The following is a 23,369-nucleotide window of genomic DNA, read 5'->3' on the forward strand; positions in this document are numbered from 1 at the left end:
TCACTGAAAGTCCCACTCATTTGATCGGGACGGCTGGTGATGCGGCAGTGACACAACAAGGTGAGGGACGTGGCGGCAGCAGGTAAGCGGATGCCCGCTAACAGGCGCTGCCATGTTGGTTCTGAAGTGACAGGTGCACTTTAACCACTTAAAGACCAGCCGTCACAGTTGTACTGTGGCAGGTTAGCTCTCCTGGGCAAATCGCCGTCATTATACATCGGCTGCTGTAAGACCTGTAGGGAGCGTGCGGCTGAGACGCCGGAGCCGATGCTCGTGCGGCTGCGATGTTCGCCAGCCACCTGCGATTGCTCCTGAGACGGAACGGGGATCTGTCAATGAAAACCGACAGATCCCCATTCTGTCAGGGGAGGAGAGACAGATCTGCTGTTCCTAGTGATTAGGAACAGCAATCTGTCTCCTCCTCCAGTCACTACACTCCCCCCACAGTTATAAACACCTCCCTAGGGAACACTTAACCCTTTGCTCGCCCTTAGTGTTAACGTCTTCCCTGCGAGCGACATTTATACAGTAATCTATTTTTAGCACTGATCGCTGTATAAATGTCACTGGTCCAAAAAAAAAAAAAAGTGTCAAAAGTGTCCGATCTGTCCGCCGCAATGTCACAGTCCTGCTAAAAATTGCTGATCACCCCAATTACTAAAAAAAAAACAATTTATATTAAAAATGCTATAAATCAATCCCCTATTTTGTAGACGCTATAACTTTTGTGCAAACCAATCAATGTACGCTTATTGCGTTTTTTATTTTTACCAAAAATATGTAGAAGAATACATATCAGTCTAAATATATAAATATATATTTTTTACATATTTTTTGGGGGGGATATTTATTATAGCAAAAAGTAAAAAAAAAATTGTTTTTTTTTCATAATGGTCAGTCTTTTTTTGTTTATAGCGGGAAAAAAAAAAAACTCAGGAGGTGATCAAATACCACCAAAAGAAAGCTCTATTTGTGGGAAAAAAAGGGACATTATTTTTGTTTGGGTATAGCATTGCACGACAGCGCAATTGTCAGTTAAATCGATGCAGTGCCGTATCGCAAAAAATGGCCAGGTCATTAAGGGGCAAATCCTTCCAGTCCTTACATTTAACCACTTAAGGACTCATTCTTGCTCGTAGTTAGAATCTTTAATATTTGCAAACAAAATCCTATTTAAAATAATAAGCTGTCAGGTTAGTAAAAAAGCGATATCAGAACCGATTCAATCATACAGTTTGTAGTGTACATAGAAATAAAAAAGTAGAAAGACTACGCTTTAGAGACTGATAAGCTGCCAACACTCCACTAGATTTATGCCTCGTACAGACGATCGGACTTTCCGACAACAAAATCCATGTTTTTTTTTCCAACGGATGTTGGCTCAAACTTGTCTTGCATACACACAGTCACACAAAGTTGGTCGGAAATTCCAAACGTCAAGAACGTGGTTACGTACAACATGTACGACGGCACTAGAAAGAGGAAGTTCAATACCAAGTGCGCCACCCTTTGGGCTCCTTCCGCTAATCTCGTGTTAATAGAAGTTTGGTGACAGACGATTCGCGCTTTTCAGCCTCCAACCAACCTCCTTGAGGTGAAAAAAAATTAATAATGGAGATGTGACGAAAAATAAAATTATTATTCATGAGATCATGAGAAATAATAAAGAAAGAAGTTCTGTGAGAACTCTGTGTGAATATGAGCAGCAAAACAACTTCATTGCTCTAGCATTCTAAAGAAGAAGAGAACGCGCTGCATTAAACTATTTTAAAAATTGCAGCGTGACGACTGTGCTATCTCCATTACGAGCGGTAGTTTTACCAGACCGAGCACTTCCGTCTCGTAACGGATTTTGTTGTTGGAAAATTTGAGAACCAGATCACAAATTTTGTGCAACGGAAATTCCGATGGAAACTGTCTGATGGAGCCTACACACGGTCGGAATTTCCGACAAAAGGCTCCCATCGAACATTTTCCGTCGGAAAATCCGACCCTGTGTACGGGGCAATATAGTGCAAAAAACCATGAACAACAATAATGTGGTGCTCAAAATGCTGAAAATCCATAAAAAAACATATAAACCTAGGTGGTCCAAGGTATAAATGAATATATGGTGGATGAACAATCACGAATGTGAAAATGTATAATAATAAAAAAAGGATCATAAGTGTAATATAAGTGAAAAATAAAATTAGGCAATGTTTGAAGTTAATCAATGTTCATGAATGAACATCATAGGTAGTCCATCATAGAAAATGAATCCTATAACATAGAAATCTCCCGTGCTGTTCAAGGTGAATGAAAACTTGATCTTTAACCGCTTGCCGACCGGCTCACGCCAATATAAGTCGTCAGAAGGGCACGTACAGGCATACTAACGTACCTGTATGTTGCCCTTTAAGAGGCGGTTTGCTCCGTGAGTGTGATCGTGGGTCCCGCGGACTCGATGTCCGCGGGGATACCCGCGATCGTCTCACGGAGAGGAAGAACGGGGAAATGCTGATGTAAATCAGCATTTTCCCGTTCTGCCTAGTGACAGGACACTGATCACAGCAACCTGTAATCGGGAGCGGTGATCAGTGTCGTGTCACACATAGCCCCCCCCACAGTTAGAATCACTCCCTAGGACACACTTAACCCCTTTACTGCCCCTTAGTGGTTAATCCCTTCACTGCCACAGTCACATTTACACAGTAATCAATGCATTTTTAATCGCACTGATCGCTGTATAAATGTGAATGGTCCCAAAATAGCGCCAAAAGTGTCCGATCTGTCTGCCATAATGTCACAATAAAAATCGCTGATCGCCGCCATTACTAGTAAAAAAAAAAAAAAAAAATTATAAAAATGCCATAAAACTATCCCCTATTTTGTAGATGCTATAACTTTTGCGCAAACCTATAAATCAATAAACACTTATTGCGATTTTTTTTTAACCAAAAATATGTAGAAGAATACGTATCGTATTTTTTATATATTTTTTGGGGATATTTATTATAGCAAAAAGTAAAAAAGAATGCGTTTTTTTTCGAAATTGTCGCTATTTTTTTGTTTATAGCGCAAAAAATAAAAACCGCAGAGGTGATCAAATACCCCCAAAAGAAAGCTTTATTTGTGGGAAAAAAAGGACGTCAACTTTGTTTGGGAGCCACGTCGCACAACTGCGCAATTGTCAGTTAAAGCGACGCAGTGCCGAATCGCAAAAAGTGCTCTGGTCTTTTGCCAGCCAAATGGTCCGGGGCTTAAGTGGTTAAAGCGCAATCTACAAGTGATAAGATTGGCACGCTTACCAGAAATGGTGGACTCGGGGGCGAGGCTGAGCGGCGGATGTGACCAGACGTGTGCACTGCTCTCTCTGCCAAAGATCCTGTTCATAATCCTTGGGGTGACCTGTTAAAGTACCTGACCTGCACTGCACGCACACTGGCAGCTTCGCAAAGCATAGCGGCGTCTTCTGGGCAGTATATACTGCAAAATAAGATGGATAAAAATCTAACAGAAGCCCGTTCCTTCCCTGACCTGGCAATCCAAGATGGCGCCCAGACACAGCGCTCGTCAAAAGACAAGTATAAGGAGGTGGCGCAGAAGTTTCTTTCAAAATCTACACCGAAGTTACTGCATGCTGCCTTCTCATATAGGGAAGACAGTTCAGAAGAACGATCCAAGGCAGATGACACAATACCAGTGCAGGAGCTGGCCGGGCTGAAGACAGAGTGGGACACAGTAAGTGCACAAAATCTCCCCCATACTGCATCATCCCCATCCCCCAGGGAGAGCCCGGAGCCCACTCTAAGAGACATCAATGCACCACCTACATTACTGTCCTGACAGACGAGATAAAATGGGTGAAAACAGATGTTTTTTTCATCAGGCATAACCTTCAAAAACAGAGAGAGAACATCAGCTCTAGAGGGACGGGTCATGTGGAGGATGATATGGAGCCTTTATTGTGAGATGTAAAACAGAATGTGATGACTGCTCAACATGCTGCACGTCTGGATGATTTGGAGAACAGTATGAGGCGCAATAATGTGCGGGCCATAGGTATACCTGAGAGGGCTGAGGCTGGTCCTGGCTGCTCATGGTGTATAGTCTGAGCACTGACAGGCTGACCCTCCACCCCTTCAACCTCTGCAGCAATGCTGGCAGCACTCATACGTCGATTTCCAAAAGACAAGCTCTGGATATGACACTGAGCACGTGCACTCATCTTCTTTGTTTGACCATGGCAGGCCTGTTCTGAGTGGAACCTGTCCTGTTAAACCGCTGTATGGTCTTGGCCACCATGCTGCAGCTCCGTTTCAGGGTCTTGGCAATCTTCTTATAGCCTAAGCCATCTTTATGTAGAGCAACAATTCTTTTTTTATAGATCCATAGAGAGTTCTTTGAGGTGCCATGTTGAACATCCAGTGACCAGTATGAGAGTAATGCTGCGTACACACGGTCGGAATTTCCGACAACAAATGTTGGATGTGAGCATGTTGTAGGAAATTCCGACCGTGTGTAGGCTCCATCGGACATTTTCTGTCTGAATTTCCAACAACAAAAATTTGAGAGCTGGATCTCAAATTTTCCGACAACAAAATCCATTGTCGTAAATTCCGAGGGTGTGTAGACAATACCGACGCACAAAATTCCACGCATGCTCGGAATCAAGCAGAAGAGCCGCACTGGCTATTGAACTTCATTTTTCTCAGCTTGTCGTATGTCTTGTACGTCACCGCATTCTTGACGTCTGGAATTTCCGGCAACATTTGTGTGACCATGTGTATGCAAGTTTGAGCCAACATCCATCGGAAAAAAAATCCAGGATTTTGTTGTCGGAATGTCCGATCGTGTGTACGCGGCCTTATGCCCCGTACACACGGTTGGATTTTCCATCGGAAAATGTGTGATAGGACCTTGTTGTCGGAAATTCCGAGCGTGTGTAGGCTCCATCACACATTTTCCATCGGATTTTCCGACACACAAAGTTTGAGAGCAGGCTATAAAATTTTCCAACAACAAAATTTTGTTGTCGGAATTTCCGATCGTGTGTACACAAATCCGACGGACAAAGTGCCACGCATGCGCAGAATAAATAAAGAGATGAAAGCTATTGGCTACTGCCCCGTTTAGAGTCCCGACATACGTGTTTTACATCACCGCGTTCAGAACGATCGGATTTTCTGACAACTTTGTGTGACCGTCTGTATGCAAGACAAGTTTGAGCCAACATCCGTCGGAAAAAATCCTAGGATTTTGTTGTCGGAATGTCCAATCAATGTCCGACCGTGTGTACGGGACATTAGAGTGATAACACCAAATTTAACACACCTGCTCCCCATTCACACCTGAGACCTTGTAACACTAACGAGTCATGTGACATCGGGGAGGGAAAATGGCTAATTGGGCCCAAATTGGACATTTTCACTTAGGGGTGTACTCACTTTTGTTGCCAGCGGTTTAGACATTAATGGCTGTGTGTTGAGTTATTTTGAACGGACAGCAAATTTACACTGTTACACAAGCTGTACACTCACTACTTTACATTGTAGCAAAGTGTCATTTCTTCAGTGTTGTCACATAAAAAGATATAATAAAAAATTTACAAAAATGTGAGGGGTGTACTCACTTTTGTGAGACACTGACTGTATATATAGTGACTGTTGCTAGTAGATTCAAGCCATTAAATCCACAAGAAAAACTCTTCTCAGTGAACATGTCTATATCTTTATAAGTAACAAATCCAAAATAAGTGATCAAGCACCCCACTGTGTCCTCCACCGGTCTCTATATGTGCTCACTTCACATGACCCACCATATGGTTTAATGGCACCTTCCCCTCATGGGAAGGGGTTAAAATAATCGATTATTATCCACCCTGGTTTTTTATGTGTTTTGCCATATTCCAGATGCATTCCATACAGAAAAAAATGTTCTACTTTTGTTGACTGTACCAGAACACACTGCACTGGTGTGAACTAGGGTCATTGGAATGCATTGAAAACACTGCATGCATTTTTGATGCAGATTTAAAATGCACTGGACAGCATCTGGTGTGCACCAGCCCGAAGTTCTGGGAATAAATCCCTTGCAAACTTTCTATGCCTTTAGTAAATCAACCTCAGTGACTCAAAATAAGTTTTGCCTGGGAAGTCAGAGATAACACAGAACTCCTTATCTGTATACTTGCTCAGGGACAGTTTTATGGAACCTTGTGGAGTCAAAAGGGAAGTCAGCAGTGCAGCAAATGTATCAGCATAGGTTCCCTTTACCATGCCTACAAGCTTTATTTTTATCTAGTTAAAGCATTACTAAAACTGATGCTCCTCGCCAAACTGATTTTTAACTTTTTTTCTTTCTTTGGTACATGTTCCCCAGGGCGGTGCTCAGCCCCCGTACCATTTTTTTTTTACAATCTCCTGAGTCCTGACTATTAGCCTAGAAATTTCTGCATTACTGTTTTTTAACATTTGGTTCCCATTGACTTCAATGGGGTTTAGCTTCAGTACCCGAACCTTAAGCATGTTCTCCGAACCCAGGTATGTTCAGCTCATTACTTTTCAAATACTTTACAGAAATTTGCTATTATGGTGTTAATCCTCTGTTTATATGCAGTTTTGAGTACTTAGAAAACCTTCCATACATCAGTCAATGTAAAGTATATCTCTTTGTGACCTACAGTAATTAATTAAACCATTTTCTTTATCAGTATTTCCAGGAAACTAGGATTCACGTGATACACATATAGTTGGGGAATTCTGGTAAGTTATGTTCATGTAAAACAATAACCTTTTATATTGGAGCATTTCAGACAATTCTTGCCGTTTTACTATCGCACGAAAAAAAAAAAATGCTACTCATATGTGCAGTAATAAATGTTGTGCATACATCTGCAGGAACATTATTTGCACCCATACTTTCTAGATTAGGACATGGAAAAGGGTACATGTAATAATTAAGGCTTATACATGTTGGGGCTGGATTCAGAATCTTGGAACCATGGAAAGCATTTATAGCTGAACCCCGGGCAAATATAAAAGGGCACCAAGGAATGCAGCTCTTTGATAATTAATACATTTTCATATGTATTTTTGTAAGCAGTGTACCTTAAATATGAGCAAGTATCAGCCTCTTGAAGTCTACTGTATAATCTCTACAGCAGAGCTTAGAGAGAGGAGGGAGAATCAGCAACAGTAGGCAATTGGGTGTGCTGCAGTTCCAGGAACACGCTTTTAGGAGCAGAGAGTAAAGTAACAGAGAGATGAGTTAATCAGTGTGCTGCTTCTCCTTTCAATGTCCAGTCACAGGGTAGGGTTGGGGACTTGTAAGTGAACGTGAAGCTGTAGCAGAGAAGAATCAGGTCCCCTCTCCTGCCAGTGAGGGATGTGCTATGTGTCAGAGCTGTGTAAATGTCACAACTAGATGGACGGAAATAGAAAGCAATTAAAATACCTTACAGCTTGTTTACAGATGTGGCAGAAGTTGACAGGCAGCTGTTTCCTCACTGCCAGTTTTTACCCTCAAAAACTTGCACCACCACACCGCAACCAGGTCTTGTTGTGGCAGGGCCTCACTTACTTGAATGGGTCATGTTGTGTTTTTTTTTCAAGTTTTGCAATAACAATTACAATTAAAATTACAACTGAAAAAATAGCCCAAACGGGCCACACACAAGAACTCAAATACACTTCTTCAGCATTTGGCTCATTGTATAACCCCATGACCAATACCCATGGATATAAGAACAAGATCAAAGACCCTCATGTACAATACATAAATCATAGTAAGAGAGTAAATATTTCCTTCACCCATCCAATATACACCCCCTTCCTTCAATATACCAACAACATTGTCATTTATATTAATGCATGAGCCCACTTTCACTCCAAGGGTAAGAGCAGACAGATATTCCACATCCCCAGATCAGAATCCACACGTTAGAGTTTACATCACTTATTCATTTAAAAAATAGCCACTTAATCAGACACCGTGGATGTACTGTTCATCAAACTACCCCACACTTTATCACACTTATGTGTTATACCTCTGCTAGTGTAAGTAGCCTTGTATAAGGGGGGAGCTTTGTTAACAAGAGCCTTCCATGCTGAAATAGTCGGAGGGGCAGACTTTTTCCATGAAAGCACTATTGGCTTCCTAATATGAATGGGTTATGTTTGCTGGTGGCCAGCTGAATGAGTAGGGGTTGCCAGCTGAAAGGGTATACTTTGCTTTGCAGCCACGGAATGTATATAACCCCATCCAGCTGCCTCTACAGCTTACGGGGGCAGTCGGAGGGCAGTAAAACCGTAGATTAATTGCTTATTTTTACTGCCCCACTTCGAACACAAGTCTAAACTAGGCCTTACAGTATACATTTCATCAGTGTATGTAGCTGCTTGCCTGCAGTTCACACTTGCAGTTGGGGGCGGTAAAAACATGAGCTGCATTTTTACGACCCCCCAACCACTTCCACTTAAGCTTCAAATGCAGCGCATGGGGTGTGCACATGCTGTGACCACAGTGCAAAATGGTTCTCCCTTTGGGGGGCAGTACCACCTGTTGAATGCAACCCATCCAACTGAATGGAACCATGCCATAACTGGCCTACAACCTCATTGTGGTGTGGTGGTGCAGGTTTTTAGAGGTAAAACAGGTGGTGGGGAGGTGACAGAACGCCTCCTCACTCAATGGCATCACTAAGGGGGGGCCAGAGGGGGCCCTGACCCCCCCCAAAAAGCCTCCCATTATCTAAGTGACAGTGAAAAAACAGACTGATTTCTCCCATCCGTAGGACAGGAAAATCAGCCTGTAAATTCTCACACTGGTGGCTGCAGCTCTTAAAGAGTGTCTGTGACACTCTTATGCCCTGTACACAAGGTCAGATTTTCCGACGGATTGTGTTGTCGGAAATTCCCATCGTGTGTGGGCTCCATCGGACTTTTTCCATCGGAATTTCCGACACACAAAGTTTGAGAGCAGGATATAAAGTTTTCCGACAACAAAATCCGATCATTTAAATTCCGATCGTGTGTACACAAATCCGACGCAAGTGCCACGCATGCTCAGAATAAATTAAGAGACGAAAGCCATTGGCTACTGCCCCGTTTATAGTCCCGACGTACGTGTTTTACGTCACCCCGTTCAGAGCGATCGGATTTTCCGACAACTTTGTGCGACCGTGTGTATGCAAGACAAGTTCGAGCCAACATCCGTCGGAAAAAATCCTAGGATTTTGTTGTCGGAATGTCTGATCGTGTGTACAGGGCATTACACAGCCCAGCAAACACACTCACCCCCCCTCACTGACGGGAGATCAGAGAGGAATACAGCTCTCCTCCTCTGTCTTCCTGCCCCGCCCACACTATCCCCGACGTTCAGCTGTATCTGAAGAGAGGGAATGTGTGGGCGGGAAATATGAAAACCAGCAGCTGCAGATTCCTTTGTGTACCAAAGATGCCTGATCTTCCAGCCTGGACCTGTGGGTGAGTGCACACTGCATTACACCGTGAACACTGAACTGTCCCTATCTGCCCGCCTTCTCTCCCCCATCGGTCTCCTCCTCCCCCTCTCCTGTTCTTTCAAGACATTTACTAACTTTCAGTTCCAGTTTGGCAGACCATAGACGGTACAAATTTCTTTCCTGCAACCACAGATTGCAGGAAAGAAACTTGCATGATCAACACAGTCAGTGCTGACAGGGGAATCCCTCCCGCTGAGCAATTGTATTCTCCCAATAAATAGCGATTATCACTAGCAGATATAGCAACCGCTAGCGATAAGCATAAGAGAATCTGGCAGGCTGGTTGTACCCAATTTGATCGATCAACTTGGTAGATTCAACCTGTCCATTAATGGTTTAAAACTCAGCCAGTTCTTGCTGAAACGGCCAAGATTTTAACTGTCTATGGCTGATCTTAGCTCTTAGGCAGACCATACATTGATCACTTTTTTGATTCAACTATTAGGTTGAATGGAAAAAAAAAGAATGTTCCTATCCCCCCATCTACACTTTCCAGGTGGATGGGGGAATCCTCCCACTGTGGACCAGCGGCAGAACTATCATTGTTGCTGTCCTGTCCCTGCTAGGTCCTAATAGACTGCCACCGCTGCCAAAGAGACAGACAGACAGACCAGCACTGTCAATAGCAGGGGCAGGACAGCAAGAGGAGGCTGGGGAACCCCACAGTGGCAGAACCCCAAGGCCCGGTCGCAAGACAACCTTTGCAACCTGGCAGTTCTCCCACTGCTTTGGATCCTTATATTTTCCTGGTGTGCTGGTGACATACCTCTTGTTTTCTGCCACCCGGGGGGCCCCAATACAGTGGGAAGGGAGCTCACTGCATGTGAAAGGGTCTAGTTGCGGGATCGTAATAAAGGGCCCCACAACAGCAGTAAAGCGCCCCAGGGTAGATCTTATATATATTTGCATTTTATAGTTGGCCCCCTTACTTTTGTCCCTGTCCCCCCCATGTGCCCCCCCTAAATATGAAAGCTGGAGACGCCACTGTCCTCACTGCCTATACGAAAAGGTCATTGTTGAGCTCTCCTTGAAAGACTGCTAATTCCTTGGTTGCCATGCTGACCCATTGCCTACTACTGTATATTTTGAGTCATTGACCTGAAACTGTTGGGCTCACGCACACTGCATCTCAAAGAAGCTGCTCCTACGGGCTTTTGAGCTCTCATTTTTTCTGCCTGCAAACTCCCCTCTATGTTGGCCAATGTGTCTATGCTCACTATGGTTTTTTCAGGAGTTTACAGGCATATGCTCTAATGCCTCGTACACACGATTGGATTTTCCGATGGGAATTGTGTGATGACAGACTATTGGCAGAAAATCCGACCATGTGTATGCTCCATCTGACAATTGTTGTTGGATTTTCCACAGACAAATGTTGGATAGCAGGCTTTAAAATTTTCCAAACATATGTCTGTTGTCGGATTTTCCGAGCGCGTGTACACAAGTCCGTAGGACAAAAGTCCAAAGTACAAACACGCATGATCAGAAGCAAGGACGAGCCAGAAGCGGTCGGTCTTGTAAACTAGTGGTCGTAATGGAGAATTAACATTCGTGACGCGGTAAATTATGGAATCTCGAAATGCAGCGCACATTCTCTTCTTCTTTAATGGGGTCAACATTTTAACAAATAGTTTACTTGGGAATGTTTTTTTTTTTTTATTGTGCTCAATATGTTAAGCTAAATACACTGAGAGTTTAATACTGCTTTAGGCCTCAGCACGCTGCTGCCTAAAAACCCTGCGTTTATAGACATACAGGCATTTTCTTTACTGATGTAGCGATTTCCAATGTGCCTGTACACACTGGCCTGTAAACATATGCCACATATACATCGTTAAAAAATAAATACAGTGCATGATATGCACAAATACACACATACACCACACTTCTTTCATTAAGATAAAGCTAGAGGAATTTTTATGCTTGTGTACAAGTGTACTCACAAATACGCACGAGTGCCCATCCTCACATTTTTTTCTGCTAGAAATGTCTGATGTTCATATATCAGTACAGTGTGCAAGTACCCTTAGCCTTTATTCACAGGGCCGTCAAATTTTACTGATGTTATTATACACGTGTTTTCTACGAGAAAAGCTCCTGCGTAACAATCAGCAAAATACTTGCGTACAGATGTGTATAAATGTGTAAAGACACATAAGTGTACATAATGATAATTTATTCTTCCCCTTTGTTTATACTTAATTTACACGCGTACAAAACGCATATACATGTGTAAAGCGCATGTTCTTAGACGCAGATTTTTGGATTCTGTGTTACGGATCTAAAAGCAGCTCATGTGTACGGACCTGTGTGAATGGCTCTATTGAAAACAATGCAGCTACATGCAGATCTGTAATCAAAAAATACTTGTTTATGCGTTTTTTTTTTTTTATAGCTGGGTGAATGAAGCCTTAAAGTGATTGTTATTAAAAAAAAAAAAAAAAACGAACCTTTACAAACACGTTATACTTACCTGCTCTGTGCAAGGGTTTTGCACAGAGCAGCCCCGATCCTCCTCTTCTGGGGTGTCCTGTTGCCGCTCCTAGCTCCTCCTCTTTATTGGGTGCCCCCACGGAGACCCGCATTCCCTGGGGGCACCCGTGCAGGCGCGCTCACAAGCCAATGGCTCCCGCTGCTTTCGATCTATCCAATGAGGATGGAGACAGCGGCTGGAGCCGCTGGACTCATGTTCAGCGCTGAAACGATCAGGTTAAGGTAAGAAAAAGGGAGGCTCTGGGGGGAGCTGCAGCACAGAAAGTTTTTCACCATAATGCATAGAATGCATTACGGTGAAAAACTTTGAGACTTTACAACTCCTTTTTAAAGTGTTACTAAACCCACAACAGTGAGGAGGAAGTGGGGGCGGGCTTAGTCAGGCTCGGGAGCGAGTGGACAACGTGTTCCCCAATAGCAAACAGCTTGCTATGGGGACACACTAAGAAGAGGAGGACCCGAGAAGAGGAGGGGAGTATAACATGTTTGTTATTTAAAAAAAAAAAAAAAAAAAATTGACTTTAGTAACAATTTGAAGTCAGAGGCAAGCAGCATTTACAATAGAAGGTCATGCCATATATTTCCTACTGTTACAATTTAACAGCAGGTTTGAAAGAGAAAACTGTTCTAGCTACGGACTATAAATAGTTATTGAAGGTGACACCGAGATTTCAGGAGAGGTAAAGTTGTTTTGTAAGGTAAAACAATAGGTGAAGGAGTGGTGAACACACAGACTCTGTAGAGTTTGCAGTTTGTCTTGGCATTCAAAGCAGACTTTATCAATCAGAGCTGTATCATGAAACAAAATGGATTTACAGTTTGAAACGGCTATTTTTACTAATGCTAGTTTAATTCCTATAAAACAATGGAAGGACTTTTCAATGGATGTTATCTCAGTTAAAGCAGTTGTATACTTATTTAATAAGGCTTACCTGTAGGTAAAAAAAAATATCTCCTAAACCTGTACGGTTTAGGAAATATTCCCCTCGCAATGAGCCGCTGACTGCAGCGGCGCATGCGCACAGGGGATCCTTTGCTGAAAGCCCGGCAGACGCCGGACCTTGCCGGAAAGAAGTCTCCCGCGCGCCACTCACAGCGCCGGAGCCACGATACCTGGAAGACACGTCGAGGGGAAAGGTCAGCTCCCTCAGCGTGGACCGGGTGAGATGCTGGCGCCTCATTCTAAGGTAAGTATCTCATAATGAGCTAGTATGCGGTGCATACTAGCTCATTATGCCTTTTCCCTTACAGGTGTAGGGAAAAAAAAAAAAAGTCAGCGGGTTTACTACCACTTTAATTAAAGTGCATCTAAAGCCAAAACTTACATGGAAGGGTTAGAACCTGTGTCGGGTTTTTATCAGTTTGTTTAAAGTAGTTTATGGCCATCATTAGGTAATCTCTTGCCAACCGTGTAACACATACATAAATAATAAATGTTCATCTTTGTGCAGAAAAAAATGTCCATTTATTATTTGTTCCTAAGCTTTGCACTCGCGATTGGTGGAGATCGTGTGTGGTAGGGGCCTACTTGCCCTAAGCAGAAACCCTTCGCGGATGCGCTTGCTAATGCCTGGGAGATAGGGGACGGCCACGGTTATGTGAAAATCAGCATTAAAGCAGCACCCCGAACTTAGATGCGAGCTGTTCCACCATTGCGCAGAAACTCTTAATTCACTGAGCACTTTACTGTGAAGCACTTTTCCCGTGTGCAGCATTTTGAGGGGACACCGCAGTGCCCGTGTCCCGCTCCACCAGCTTAGCCATAATCTGCCACCTCACGTCCAGGGACAGTATGTAGAACAGCGTTAACTCTTTGTGGATCTACTTCTCACTCTCTCCTAGTACTACCAACTAGGTTCATAGGTTCTCTGTGTTGCAATACCGGTCCCGGATGCATGTGGGGCACTGAATGCCAGGGAGGGACAGTGCAGGAGCTCCAGTCTCCCCCCTAAAACAAATACTGTAGCTGCTGACTTTTAATATAAGCACACCTACCTGTCCAGGGATCCAGTGATATCTGCACCAGAGTCGATTCTTCAATCGGCTTTGTGTGAAGGTGCCAACATCTTGGGTAAGGGAAACCGGCAGTGAAGCCTTCCGGCTTTACAGTTTCCTACTATGCATGTACGATCCGCGCTGGGCTTTGTGAATGGTCCTGCAGTCTTCTGGGTCACCTGTGTGTGTCCCAGAAGGCTGCAGGGGAAGGAGGAGGGGGCTGGACATCTTTGTAGATCTGACCCGGAAGTGGGGACGAGAACCTGTCAAAACCAGGTACCCACTCCGCCCTCCTCCTCAAAAAGTGGCAGTGGAGGGGAGAATGCATACAAGTGGAACTTCCCCTTTTGGGTGAAGTTCTGCTTTAAGCACATTGTGCTGGTCTATTGTTGGGAATTAGAGGAGGATCAGATCACATTTTATGGCAAATTACTGCAGAAAACCAGTTAAAGTGGCATTAAACCCAAAACCAGAAATGTAGTATATTGCAGCTTACCAATCATTATATGTGTTAGCTGCATTCATTTTTATTTTTTTAGGTGTTTTTCCCTCTGCTATCACCTGGTGATCTGATCAGTAATATACCTCCTGTATTAGAGTGCCTCCACTCTGGATGAAGGAGCACAGGGGTACATTATTATTATACAGGATTTATATAGCGCCAACAGTTTACGTAGCGCTTTACAGTTTGGACATTTGGACAGTAGCATTGTCAGTCTGGGGGGAGAGGAGTGTTAGATTTAAATACGCTAACACATTGAAGCCAAACTCCAGCTAACTCCTTATAAGCAGTTACAGCAACTGTTTTCCTGTTGGGATAAAGGTTTTACATAAAAAAAAATAAAGTAAAAAAAAGTGGATTATTGTAAGCACCTCTCAGTGTCAAATGGTTTGTCTCATCCTTGTAACTGGTACATATGCAAGAGAGCTAATTCTTTTGAAAACGAATGCAGCCATCACATCTAATAATTGGTAAGTTGCAATATAATGTTTGCTTTTCGGTTTAATACTCTTTTAATTCCAAGGGGTTTGCATACTTTTTCTTGCCACTGTAACTGGATGTCTGAAGCAACATACATATTATTAAATACACCGAAACCTTATTAGCTTGGGAAAAAAATAGGAACCAGGTTTGATGTTAATACTATAGACTTTAAACTGTACTTTCCCAGTAATATAACATCATAGATTATTTATTACCCCCTTATATTATATCAGTCAGTTCTTGACTTGTGCAACCTCAACAGGAATGATAACAGTGTATGTTTGTTTTACAGATCATGTATTACTATGGGCAAAGCCTTTGGACAACTGATACAGAAAGGAATGAATACCCTTTTGTGTAGTTACATACTCTTCGAGAATTAGTTTTTTTGATTAATGGAACAAATAGAGAAAAATCGAATGGAAAAAAATAAATAATAAAAAACAAAAAGCCATGAAAGCCGATAACATAAATGAGCTCCAGCCACCTATGTACAAACCAATCTTCACACTTCCAGAATCGACAGCTGCTCCAGTTTATCATACATCTTTTGAGTAATATAGACTTTTTAGTAGGCATTAGAATACAATGCTATAGTTATTTTTTCCATCTTTTTTAAAATGCTTTATCTACCAGTTGACATGATACTGTATTAGAGATTCTAGAATTAACTTCCTCATTTCAAACCATGATATACTGTATTTGGTTTACACTTTTGTGCTACATCTGCATAAACTTATGTGAACAAAGTTAATTTTTTAATGATTTTAGTACCTAAACATAATAAGCAAAGTGCACCACCAGCAATACATTTTTAGCCATTGGTTTCCAGGTGTGTTGCACCATAATAGGCCAATTAGTACTGAGTGCAGCATGAACTTTAGTTGCAAATGTAAGCTTTTCATTTCAGCTTGTGTGGTATCCAGGAATTAAACAATAAAGTGGGCCTATAGTGAAATGATAACATAATCTTAACATAGTCTTGTAGATAAAGGGTGACACGAGGGTTTAAATACATACCTTTTCTGGATGAAGTTCTGCTCCACCTGTTTGTATGGAACAGGAAGACCAACAAATCTGAACTCTGTCCCCTTCAACAGAGATTACATAACCAAGTGCCTAGGCCAGTGATGGCAAACCTTGGCACCCCAGATGTTTTGGAGCTACATTTCCCATGATGCTCCACCACACTGCAAAGTGCATGAGCATCATGGGAAATGTAGTTCCAAAACTTCTGGGGTGCCAAGGTTCGCCATCACTGGCCTAGGCCTTCAAATATGTGACCAGCATTGAAGGGATCCTGTAGAAGCATTTTGTGCAGGATATGAATTTTAGCGATTGTTTTACTCTTAATGTATCAATGTCAACAAGATCATTTTCATTGCAACAAAGTAACTGTAAATTTGTTTGTGCTATGTACAGTTTGATAGTAACAGTTTCAAATAAATATATGGATATTATTGTATGACTACACTTTACAGTCCACTGTTCCCTGAAAATGAAAGGGTTAATAACCACACCTAGTAGACATTGTACCCAGGGGCTGGTGTGAAATCTGCTGAATTTTGTCAGTCTACCATTATCATTTCTGGATTGATGAGTTGGGAGGAAACAGTGGTATTTGCCATGCTACTATTGTGTATTTATTAAAAAAAACAAAACAAACAAAAAAAAAAAAACAATATTCTAAAAACGTATGCTATATTTTTAACAGCGTCAAAGGTCACCCTATATTATTCCTTTATTATAAAGAAAAATGATCAGCAAAGCTTAGCACAGGATAGTGGACACAATAAGGTAGTTCCACGTTTGGTGTCACCTCTTCAAAGAGCCGATAGAGTCTGCAGACATTCCTATACAGACACTGACTTTCTGAAAGCCAGTATTTATAAGATCCAAAAACGTAAAATTCACCTTTAGTAACTTTTTTATGAACATTCTCCGGTGTAACTGCAGATTCCAAAAAATGGTATACAGTATACCATTGGCGCTTATTTTAAAATGCTGCTTCTGCTTTCTTTCACATATGGGGGGAGGTGTTCTGCACAAAAACTGCCAGTCCCTCAACCCCCCCCTCTGTTTTTCTATTTTCAGGATGGGTTGGCTGCTACAAGTGTGTGCCCCCTAACGGCCCATCCAGTTCATTCTTTCTGCGAGTATGCAGTGTACTTTCTCTTTCTCTAGCCGTGGCACCTGGGCTCGCCCACTGCAGCTAGAACCGCAGTTTGAGTGGGTAGGAACGTCAGCTAGGAGGCCCACACTTGTAGTGTCCAGCAAACGGCATGACAGAGGGAATTCGAGGGGCCAGAAGTTTCTGCAGAAAGGCCCTCATGGTTGCATCTATAAAATAAAGCAGGAGCAGCATTTTTAAATGAGTATTGCTGGTATGTACTACTTATGGGATCTGGAATTGCAAGGGCAGGTGGGGTGAACTTACACTGTAAGCATGCCTCTCATGTGACATTGCTAGTTGCTAAGCTGTCACTGGAGAAGAAAGTGTTCACTTTCCACATTACACCAAAGATGGGTTGTTTCAGAATGCTTGCTTACTTTGAAGAGGAGGGTAGCGAACATCAAGGTACCATCTCGAGATGAGCTTAGTTAGGGACAGATCTTCAGGGTTCAGCTTAATCTAACTCTCCGATCTCTTTGGGCAAAACAAGTGTGTCAGTACTCACTGGGACATCTCTCTGCAGAAAATGCACCTCAGAAATTACAAACTAAATCCTTGGTTCATTCTTTACTGAAAAAGTATTACTTGTGTAAAAAATGTTTTCCTGTTTCTAAATGAATAAGCCCTGGTTCACATTGGTGCGGCTTTGAATTCGTGCTACTTTAGCGCAATTTTAAAGCTTCAGATCTGTGCGATGTGGACCATTGAATTAATTGCGGCTTACGACTTCATTTAACAGAAGTCTATGCAAGTCGCAATAAAATCAGAAAAAGCAGTGCAGAAACCTTTTTCATAATCGCTGTGACATGAGTCACGGCAATATGAAAGGTTCCATTTCCGACACAATGAAAATAGTATTTGTAAAAACAGTTATACGTGCATGTAGTAAAACTTTGCTGCTTTCCCTATAAAGATATGCATCACTATTCACAAAAACAATTTTTTTTATAAACATACTTCATTATGTATTTATCTCTTCTTCTTTATAACATGGCGGCATTGCTTTAAAGCCAACCATGTTTTTTACTTCAGGACCAATAAAGATGAGTGTTAAGGAAAGGTTTATGTTTGCTCATTGTGAATGGGAAAACCAGTTGACATTATCCTGAAAAAACACGTGTGCTTGTCCAAAGGACCTGTTTTGCCCACATCAAACAGTTCAATTTTCAGATATGCAATGTGCAACAATGAAGGTGATTGCTTGCTATGGGCAATACAGATACTTTTTGTATAAAAGTTATACACAAGATTAAGTCTATATAAATGGTTATTAAACTTTTTTTAATTGGACCTCAAAGTCAGTGAAAGCTCTGACAACCCCCTAAACTTACCTTTTGAAAACGTCAGGCCAGAAGTAACATATTTCTTTCATGTCTATTGAGAGGCACCAAAAGTCTTATACTGTTGGATAATACTACACCACCTACAGGAAGATTGGACACTGGCAAACAAAAACTACTCCCAGCAAGCCTCATTTTTGCTAGTGTAGGAGGATGGATGTCTTTTCACAGTTCTGCTTTTTTTGCGATTTTTCTTTTTCAATCAAGATTCCTGCTCCATAATTGGTGAATTGGTCTCTATATGCAGCTATCCAGATTGGCCTTTTTCTAACCCTGACTTTAGAGTTCTGTACCCAGACCCTGATGGACTGGACATGCGGAGCTAGACTGGTATGTGGCCTTCATGCACTGGACTCTGCATTGTGACATTCTCCAGTTCTTCGCATCAGCAATAAAGTTGACTTGCCAGTTTTGTCAAGGAAAGGATTAATGCTGAGAGGTTGCGCACTGATGTCATCCTTTGGGTGGAGTGTCACATGTATGCTCTCTTCCCACCATTCAACCCTAAAGAAACATATTTTTGCTGCTGCCCCTGCTTTCAAGAGACTTGTGGACCTCTGGTTCTCAGTTCATTTCTACTATCAGTCTACTGTGACCTGGTCACCTTTGGCTGCCTGACCCTGAACCTGCTACCTAAGCAGCTGGGTTCATAAGCACACAAGGCCTTGCCTTGCTCCCTGAGCTGCATTGCCTTTTGCCTTGCACTGTGCATGTCTACTACCTTTTAAAATGCCTTCCAAGATGCCTGACAACATCAGATCTTTAGGGCTCCTAAGGCAGAAAGGACCTTTCCGGTGAACTCGCTGTTTGATGTCTTCCTTTTATGGACTGACACGATGTTTGTACCTCCCACGCATCTTTCAGCCTTGTACCGCTGTGAGGAGCATTATGGTAGAAACTGAGCTGCCCTTCTTTAGATCAGGCAGCATTTCATCTTATTAAAGTGGTCACCATCCCAGTGGAGGATGTACCAGTCTTGTACAAACTGCACACTTTTACATAGCAGCATGGTGGTGGGCTTCAACCCCAAACTGTACATATCATATCCAGAATTGCTATTTTGTAAAGAACATGCTCAATCACATAACCCCCAGCCCTGTGACTGTTGTCATTGACAGCTTCTGGTCACTTGGCAACAATCAGGAGCCAGTTAAAGTGATCACACGATTGGGAGTTTCTTCGACAGCCAGTCACAGTAGTGACATGGTCGAGAAACACAGGAAACGCCTCTGGCATTTAGATTTCTATAAGGGGCCAGTTCCATCCATCACCAAGCGGCTGGAGGCCCTTGCTAGAGCTCTGTTCTCCCTGGTGAGTTCTTCAATACAACTTTTCTTTGCCGTGACCCAATTTGTCAAACACTAGTTGACTGGTCTAGGGCCAATGAAAGATTAATTATTATAGCAGTTGATCGTAAAACTGTAAACGAGCATTTGGAACTAATGCCTGCAGCCTTGAACTACAGCATGATTTCCTGCCTCATCTCTCATTTGAATTTTGGGGTGTGGAGTCACATGCAGAAAGCACTTTCTTTTTAGGGACAACACCTTTTCGGGATTGCCCAGGAAGATCTCATCAAGGATTTCAGTGACAAAAGTACTCATATTCCTCAGCAAAAGAAGCCAAGATTTCAGGCTGGGAAGAATCACCCCTCGACAAAAGTCAGAGTTTTTCTCTTCCATAAGGAACCTCAAATTCTCTGCTCGCAGACTCACTCTTCAGTCCATTAGTCTCCAGACTCCTGAATCCTGCATGAGAGCCCTGGGGTTGATGATAGCCTTTCAGGGATCTTGTAGGCAATCCTGTTTGCTTAGTTTCACTCCAAACCCCTTCAACACAAAAATTATGGCATCATGGGACAGTCCTTTAAGTCTTTAACAGGATGTTGAGCTCCTTGAGTTCATAATGTATTACACCTGAGAAACCACAGGCATCTACTCTTACTCCCAGACTGGAAGAGAATATCTCTGCTTATACATACAGTTCACACTGCATTAAAACTTAAAGGACAATTTGCAGTTTCTGCTAGTGCCAATCTCAGTTTAGGTTTCTGTAAAGGCCACAAGACCTTTCTGATGCATCCCTCTATTTAACAGTAGTTCTTTATGGGGACATGGAGAGCCCTGACAAGCTGTTTATGTCTCCCAAACAGCTGGCAGCCCTGTACCTATTTAAGAGAAACTTTGTCAAAAAGTGGACCATTCCTTCTGTGCATCCGGCAGTATCCTGCATTGAAGTCAGTGCTGGAACCGACTCATCACTTGGGGAATAATTACGTCTTGTTCTAGACACAGCTTAAGTCAGGGTTTCTCTAACACTGAAGGAACTTCAAACTACAAGTCTGTTGGGCTGTGAAGGTGTCCTGGACCCCTTGTTGATGCTGGGGACTTGCCAGAGGAAAGATCATCTCCCGATCAACATTTTGAACCTTTGTGTGATTTGGCTGTTCCTGCAATGCAGGATATCCAATCTGGAGGGTCATCTGATCAGGATTCAATTGGGCAGTGGCATACATAAACCATAAGGGGGGAAACCAGAGGTCCTGCCGTGGCAAGAGAGATATACAAGAATTCTGTTCTTAACAGAACTAAAGGGGACAGCCTTGTCCACAATTTAAATCCGAGATGTAGACATTTGAAGCATACTGCTTCTGCCAGCAGTACCTGGGCCCAGGGAAGTGGTCTCTTCCCCCAGAGTTGTTCCAGGCCCTGTGCCACATGTAGGGGACACCTATAAGGGCTTCATGGCTTATAGGTTCGATAGCAAACTAAGGACAGTTTGTCTCCAGGTACAGTAATCATCTGGCAGAAGCAGTGGATGCTCTGGTATTTTTGTGGGAGGAGCATGGCCTGATCTATGCCTTTCCTCCCCCTAAACTTCTTTCTATTCTGCTCTGCAGGATCAAGGTGGAGGGCGTCCCGATTATTCTAGTAGCACCAAAATTGTCCCAGGTGGATGTGGTACTCTGACCTGATGAAACTCCTGGCAGATGCCCAGTTTGTTCTTGCAGATGTTCTGTCTCAAAGTCCATCCAGCTTCATAGTTGTTGGCTTTAACAGTATGGCTGTTAAAGCCCACTTTCTAAGAGGCGGGCAGATGTAAATTGTTGATTCCCACAATAGTGACAGCTAGGAAATCTACTTCTTATAAGATCTACCATTCTTCATGGAAGGTTTACTTTGGTGTGAGACCAAGAACTTTCAATCCAGAAAAAGCTTTGTGAGCAGACTGCTTATGCTTATACTAGTAAGCTCTGACAGGGAAAATTCTGATGTAATGCCACCCACATTAATGGAAGATAACTGTTTCATGGCTCACTTATCTATAAAGTGCCATGAGAATCCGGTGAGCCATAGTCTCTCAAAAGAGTTCACTGAAGTGGCAAAATAAGAAAAAAAAGAAGAATCTGGTGAGCCTTTCATCTACTTATATCAGATAAGAGCACAAAAGGTGGAATTAAAGTGGTGGCGTTGAACACAGCCTGGTTAGAGACTTTTGTTCTTTTTTTTCACTGACTTCATGCATTTGTTTTTTGATGGGAAATAATTATGAAATTTAAAATTGTTGACACTTTATGTTAAGTCTAGAGTTGATATAGTGCTAGTATATACAGTATATTATGATAATTCATAAACACTACGGGGTGTTCGTTTCCAGCAGGAGGGTGCAAGTTCTCTGTTAGGATTAACCTTTATGTATATGTTTTAAAGGCTGGTTTGCTCAGAGTCTCAAAAACTGCCCTTCGAACGTATCAGAGGCTTTCCCCTTTCCGCTCTCTCTCAAGGTTGCGTTCCTCATTGCAATCCATCATCTCTAAAATACAAGTGTCTCATTTGGCATTCTTGTCCTGCAGCGTCCTTTCTGGTTTTACACAAGGACAAGACCTTGGTGTCGAGACCCAGAACTTCCTTTGTAAGGTAGTCTCAGCCTTTCATCACAGCCAGAATACTGTTTCTCTACCCCTCTGTGTGGCTCCAGTTTTTAGATTTTCTTTCATTGCCTTGATGTACAGTGGGGATGGAAAGTATTCAGACCCCCTTAAATTTTTCACTCTGTTATATTGCAGCCATTTGATAAAATCATTTAAGCTCATTTTTTTTCCTCATTTGTGTACACACAGCACCCCATATTGACAGAAAAACACAGAATTGTTGACATTTTTGCAGATTTATTAAAAAAGAAAAACTGAAATATCACATGGTCCTAAGTATTCAGAAGCACCCTTTTGATATAGCATAGCCATGAGTCTTTTTGGGAAAAATGCAACTTTTTCACACCTGGATTTGGGGATCCTCTGCCATTCCTCCTTGCAGATCCTCTCCAGTTCTGTCAGGTTGGATGGTAAACGTTGGTGGACAGCCATTTTTAGGTCTCTCCAGAGATGCTCAATTGGGTTTAAGTCAGGGCTCTGGCTGGGCCATTCAAAAACAGTCACGGATTTGTGAAGCCACTCCTTCGCTAATTTAGCTGTGTGCTTAGGGTCATTGTCTTGTTGGAAGGTAAGCCTTCAGCCCAGTCTGAGGTCCTGAGCACTCTGGAGAAGGTTTTTGTCCAGGATATCCCTGTACTTGGCCGCATTCATCTTTCCCTCAATTGCAACCAGTCGTCCTGTCCCTGCAGCTGAAAAACACCCACAGCATGATGCTGCCACCACCATGCTTCGCTGTTGGGACTGTATTGGACAGGTGATGAGCAGTGCCTGTTTTCTCCACACATACCGCTTAGAATTAAGGCCAAAAAGTTCTATCTTGGTCTCATCAGACCAGAGAATCTTATTTCTCACCATCTTGGGGTCCTTCAGGTGTTTTTTTTAGCAAACTCCATACAGGCTCTCATGTGTCTTGCACTGAGGAGAGGCTTCCGTCGGACCACTCTGCC

At 42.6% G+C, this 23,369-nt stretch overlaps 1 protein-coding gene across 2 annotated transcripts in view; it reads left to right on the forward strand.

The window, feature by feature from the left end:
* The window catches only part of STAP1 (signal transducing adaptor family member 1), a 119,076-nt gene extending 102,638 nt beyond the window's left edge, over nucleotides 1–16,438 (forward strand). For both annotated transcript variants that reach the window (XM_073597802.1, XM_073597794.1), the window contains exons 10-11: nucleotides 6,695–6,746; nucleotides 15,271–16,438. In XM_073597802.1, coding sequence (XP_073453903.1) covers nucleotides 6,695–6,711 — 17 coding nt within the window. In that variant the 3' untranslated portion in view covers nucleotides 6,712–6,746; nucleotides 15,271–16,438. The remainder of the gene's footprint in view (nucleotides 1–6,694; nucleotides 6,747–15,270) is intronic.
* Nucleotides 16,439–23,369: the final 6,931 nt, after the last annotated feature.

Source organism: Aquarana catesbeiana, linkage group LG01 (assembly GCF_042186555.1).
Source record: "Aquarana catesbeiana isolate 2022-GZ linkage group LG01, ASM4218655v1, whole genome shotgun sequence".
In the NCBI taxonomy this organism is placed as follows: domain Eukaryota; kingdom Metazoa; phylum Chordata; class Amphibia; order Anura; family Ranidae; genus Aquarana; species Aquarana catesbeiana.